Raw genomic sequence first — 6139 nt, 5'->3', positions numbered from 1 at the left:
ATTTTTCCGCAAATAACACAAAAATGGTCTGGGATTATTTTACAATTCCTAGAAGACATTTTAAAATAGTTTTTACTTTAGAGTTTTGTATTTAATAGCGATTTATTAACCTTTATCTACAGGAAAGATGTACTTTTAAACAGTATTTATTTTTTTCCCGTTAATTTTTTTTGGAATTTGTCAAAAGAATACAACTCTGAAAGTATCTGGTAGCTTCGCCAGAGTGTTGAGTACCCAAAAACGATGTAAATACTTAATTACTACAATTCGGTACACTACAGTATGTATTAGTAGTACTCAGGGCAGGTGAAACAAAAAATGGTCAATTATCTAGCATCCCTAGCTCTTCTCAAAAATATAAGTTTCATTCCATGAGCAAACAAAAATGTCTGATTTGTAAACTAGTGTAATTTATTGTTTACCTATACATGCACACAAATTGCTCTAAAGTATAAGTTCAGAGTACTTAGAATAAATTTGTGCAAAATTTTATTAGGATTGTCGCATAATAAACATATTTATGACTGCTCAAACAGTATTCCGCGATGATATTTGTATGGGGGCTAGGTAAAACCATGGCTATAGAATATATACTAAGGTGGGTCTGAGACAAATATTTAGATGTGTTAAAAATGGAATGAAAAAACCACCACACTGAAGGAAAAACGACGTTGCAAAATCGACAACGGTTGGTGTCATTTTGACATCATACGGTGTCTCTTTTTTCGACACCGTACATTTACAATTTGTAAACAAACGGTACGAATCGACAACGCAATGTTGTTAAATTATTCGCGACGCATTTCAACGTAAGTTGCTTTTTATAAGTGTGTTTTAATTTTATTTATACTAAACAATTTCAAATATTTTAATAAATAATAAAGGGTAATAGTGATGCAAATAAATGGTTTAAGAACCAAAATATAAAAGAAAGTGTAATTGTGTTTGATTGCGAATTTGTGTTGATAGAGATGAAGATCCAGGCAGTGAAGTCAGTGGAGATCCAGGCAGAGAAGACCACCAAATCCAGTGACGACATGCAAAACCAAATGGAAATTTATAGTTTTTATATTTATGTTTTATATGTATTGTATTAAAAAAATGTAAAAAATAGAGAAATTGTTATTTATATTAATTACCAAAGAAATAGAATGGAAAAATTGTCAGGTGTCAAATCGTACACAAACGGTATCAAGTCGATAATTTTTGGTGTCAAATTGACAACGGTCTGGTGTCAAATCGTACACAAACGGTGACAAATTGTCAACGGTCTGTTATAAAATCGTACACGAAGGTTGTCAAATCGACAACGGATGGTGTCAAATCGGCTACGGAATTGTGTCATTTTTTCGTTGTCAAATTGACACTGTTCGTTTACAATTTGTACACATACGGGGTTGATACACTATTGACACCGCATGGTGTCAAATTGTACACGGATGTGTTCATTTTTTCGCTGGGTGCACCTTTTTTTGATGGTGAGTATAAAAATAATGAAATCAACAATTATTGTTGAGTTTTGTCAGAACTCTAATTTTGTGCAAAGTGTACTAATTCTCATAAAGTTCATCGTTGGTCCTGCATAAGATATTTCTAGTTATCCTCAAAATTTGGGAATCGTTTCCTGTTGGTCTGGCCTTTTTTATAAATTTATATTAATAATAAAGTTGGGAAAATCGATCTTCAAATGGCTGACATGTAAACAAAAAAAACGCTACTAAGCTAGATAGCTTTGTTGATCTAGTCATGTATATAGGCAATATGGATATCAATTAACGTATATAGCGACATGGATATTCGTAAAATCGGGAAAATATAATATCCGAAAACGATCACCAAAAATTCGTTTCAAAACTAAAAAAAATTTAACTTCAAATAAACTTAAGTGAAGGCTATATAAGTATAAGATTCGGCACAACCACATATAGCACTCTCTTACTTAGTTTGGTATGATTTCGCAAGCGATATTTATAACGCGACATATTTTCAGTTACGTTTGTAATATTGATTTGTTCAAGCAATTTGATGAACAGCTTTGGAATTAGTTTATTTATTGGTTCGACATACTTTTTAAATAGAGCTCAGAAATTCGAATCATTAATTCACTTTGAGATTAGTTCACTAAAATCCTGATTCGGAGTACAGAAATGCCAGCCATTCATTCCATTCATAAATTCAAATGTAATACAAATTGAATTAAAATATGTATGTTTTCTTCATTTAGTTTTGGTTTTACTTTGCTTTTAATCATTTACAAAATGAATTGAAATAAAATTGTCCAAACCTATTTTGTTATAGATTTGAACTGAAGAAAAATTAATCATTTATTTAATTAATTTTTAAAGCTTGAACGAATCAACAAAAAATTAAACATATAAAGATTAAAATCAATATGTTTGCAATACTAAGTTCCAAAATCAAATTGATTTTGAAACTGTAATTAAGAATAAATTCTTTCAGATCTTTGATAGTGCTTTAGTAACTTTAAAATCCACTCTTTAACTAATTCCGCTGTAAATGAATTTTCTGGTGTAAAGCTTTTCTATTTCTATATTTCTTTGCCAATTTTTCAGATATTCGATGGCAACATACCTGTGTTGCTTCACTTCTTCTATCGGCACACGTTTTACATTTGTTTTTGAAAAAGATACATTTACAATAGCAAACGCGACATACTTTTAAAATCCAAATAAAAGGATTAGTGTAATTATTATAACTAGTAATTTATTTAAGTTAAAGCCATCAAATATTGATTTCCATAGAACGATCGCAGAGTACTAATAACAAGGTACAAGAACGCGACATTAGAATATGAACAAAATCAATTGAAAAATGTATCCTTAATCAAACTTTGTTGTTGATAGAGTGATTTCATAGGATGTATGTAATCATGATATAAACATGTGAACAAAAAATATACTTGCAAATTCAATTTATACACAGAAAAAACTATTTCTTAAACCTTTTCAATTCAAATATTTGTCACATATTGAACTGGTTTCAATTATTTCATAATTAAATCAAGTATTCATTTGCTCAAAAACAAAATTTCTTGATATTATCTATTGAATTTTGAGTTTTGAATTTGATTATTTTGACAATTGAAAATACAATTTTCGTTATTGGTTGAATTTCAAATACAAAAATTATTGAATAGATAATTTTCGTAATTGAAAACACATTTTTGTTATTTTTTGTGTTTCAGTTACGAAAATTATCTATTCAATAATTTTTGTATTTGAAATTCAACCAATAACGAAAATTGTATTTTCAATTGTCAAAGTAATCAAATTCAAAACTTAAAATTCAATAGAAAATATCAAGAAATTTTGTTTTTGAGCAAATGAATACTTGATTTAATTATGAAATATTTGAAACCAGTTCAATATGGGATAAATGTTTGAATTGAAATATAATTTTGTCTGTGTATGTTATAAAATGTTTGAATATTGTTTAGTATAATGTAAGGAAAATCATTTGTTTATTAACTTTTTCATTGTCGGTTCCGGTGGTCCTTGCTGTGGAAATGTCCATAACCTGCACTTAGAACACCGCTAATCTTGCATAAAGCTTTTAATCAAAAACATCATGGAATGGATGTGGAATATATGCTCATATGAGGTCTGTCTTCAGAAATTTCACTTTCCGATGATCGAAATCACTTTTTTGTTCAACAAAGTCAATCTACTCTGCTATGCGCAGCTTTCCGCATTATTCATGTATCATAAGAAAAGAAGCCCTAGTCAGTACCTATTTCAAAAACCAACACTGTATTACTCCGAAAACTCCAGTTTCACTATCTTGACAAATATCACTATTCTAAACAAACACTTAGAAATGGTACTTTCCATGATCCCCTGCATAGAGATTAAATTTTAATTTCCATTTAGTTTAATCTAAGAGCACCCCATTGGCTTTTGCTACGCAATAAATATTATCAGTTTGATTTGAAAATTAATTGGCCAACAAAACAAAATTAACAAGTACTTGGCGATAGAGTGAAAATGATAAAAAATTAATGCATGTACGTAAATCGCACCAAAACAAGCTCAGAATGTAGAACATTTTGTAACCAAAATTGTATAAAAAGAGCTGTTGGGCAAAAGAAAGCCATAGTATTTAGCAAAATGAAATTGTTATTGATTTTGGCAGTTGGCTGTTTAGCGGGTAAATAAAATAACATACTTAATACGAAAAAAATATTGAAATTTTTAACTAATTTCAATTTGTTTATAGTATCCGCTTCCATTTTTAACGAGGATGAATCACGTATTCATGGGGAGAATGGCTGGTATGTACCCCAAGAAGATGGCTCCTTCCAATGGGTGGATATGAAAGAAGCTGAGTCTTATTTGGAATCCATGGAAAATATTCAAAGTTTTGGCTTGTCTACCACACCCGTTAAATTCTACTTGTATACCAAATCGAATCCCACTAAGGGCAAAAAGATTACCGCCACTACTAAGTCCATTGATGCCTCCAACTTTAACCCTGCCCATCCCACCAGATTTGTTATACACGGTTGGACCCAAAGTCATCTCGCTGGCATGAACAAGGAAATTCGCAATGCCTGGTTGAGTGTGGGTGAATACAACGTTATCATTGTCGACTGGGCTCGTGCTCGTTCTGTGGATTATGCCACCTCCGTTTTGGCTGTACCTACAGTTGGCAAAAAGGTGGCCAATATGATTGATTATTTGGTGAAAAACCACGGCATGTCTTTGGATACTTTATATGTGATTGGTCACAGTTTGGGTGCTCATGTAGCTGGTTATTCGGGCAAGAATGTTAAGACTGGTCAAATTCACACTATTGTTGGTTTGGATCCTGCTTTGCCTTTGTTCAGCTATGACAAGCCTAAGAAACGTTTGTCCACCACTGATGCTTTCTATGTTGAAACCATTCAAACTAATGGTGGTGAATTGGGTTTCTTGAAACCCATTGGCAAAGGTGCCTTCTATCCCAATGGTGGCAAGACTCAACCTGGTTGTCCTTTGGATATTGTTGGTGCTTGTTCTCATGGCCGTTCTTGCACATATTATGCCGAAGCTGTGGCTCAGGATAATTTCGCCACCGTCAAGTGTCAAAATTACAAGGATGCTGTTGCCAATGACTGTGGTGCCACCTACAGCTCTGTGCGCATGGGTGCTGACAAAAATTCCTTCATGGTTACTGGTGATTTTTATGTACCAGTGAACAGGAAGGCTCCTTTTGGTGTATTGGTTTAATTTATGAAACACTCTGCGTATTATTTAAAAAGTTATCACCATGTGATATTTGTAGTATTAGGAATAGAATTATGAAATGGAAACAAGAAATAAATTAATTTCATTAAATTTATTATTAAATCTGTATTATTTTTTTCAAGTCCCTCATAGTGGAAGACAGAAATATTTTGTAATAGATTATATTAGCGGTATTCACAATGCAAGCAAAAAACGAAATACTTTAGAAATAATTGTCAACAAATAGCTATTCTGCTTTTTTTACTAGCTTAAGAGCTCCATATCATGAACGATGTCTAAAAATTTAAATTTTTTGGATCAAATATGCCCTATGTACCCATTTTCACATTTAGAGTTTTCGAATGTATGTTTATGCATTCATAACTTGTATAGCTGTAATCCGATTGTGTTGATTGTGGAACCATCTGAAAGGTTGTGGTGAGGTATAAGTTGTTATTTTCTCTTTAAGTTATATGAATACGTAGGTATATTTTAACATAAATGTGTATTCATAACACAAATGCAGAATTTTTTTAGCAGTTTTGACAAATTTCTACCCATATTGATTTTTATCATTTTAAAAGTTATATTGTTTAGAAAATATTGAAATAAAAGTTATGTAGGGACAAAAACTATCCATTTTTTTCTCATAAAAAAATCTATTTTCATGTAAGTTTATACATTCATATCTTGTAAATATATGGACCGGCAACTATATGAATCGTCAGGATGTTCTCCTTAATTTGTAATAATCCATTGGAATATTTAAGTAAATATTTAAGAAATCCTCATAAGATTCTAACACTACGTCCGTCTGTCTGACTATTGAAAACAAAATAGGGCCCAAACGAAAGGAGCTAGCTGGCTGAAAAAAATTTGTATTAAAAAAAGTGTTGATTTTTTTTTTATAAAAA

General features: G+C 31.2%; 1 protein-coding gene across 1 annotated transcript; it reads left to right on the top strand.

The window, feature by feature from the left end:
• Positions 1-4056: 4056 nt before the first annotated feature.
• On the top strand, positions 4057-5243 carry LOC135957675 (phospholipase A1 VesT1.02-like). Its single transcript, XM_065508464.1, has 2 exons — positions 4057-4167; positions 4237-5243. Exons 1-2 carry the CDS (start codon positions 4128-4130, stop codon positions 5226-5228), a joined length of 1032 nt encoding a protein of 343 aa, XP_065364536.1. The 5' UTR covers positions 4057-4127; the 3' UTR covers positions 5229-5243.
• The last annotated feature ends 896 nt before the right edge of the window (positions 5244-6139 follow it).

This window comes from Calliphora vicina, chromosome 1 (genome assembly GCF_958450345.1).
Source record: "Calliphora vicina chromosome 1, idCalVici1.1, whole genome shotgun sequence".
NCBI lineage: Eukaryota > Metazoa > Arthropoda > Insecta > Diptera > Calliphoridae > Calliphora > Calliphora vicina.
The sequence above is the reverse complement of the archived record's forward strand: the minus strand, read 5'-3'. Positions and strand labels throughout refer to the sequence as shown.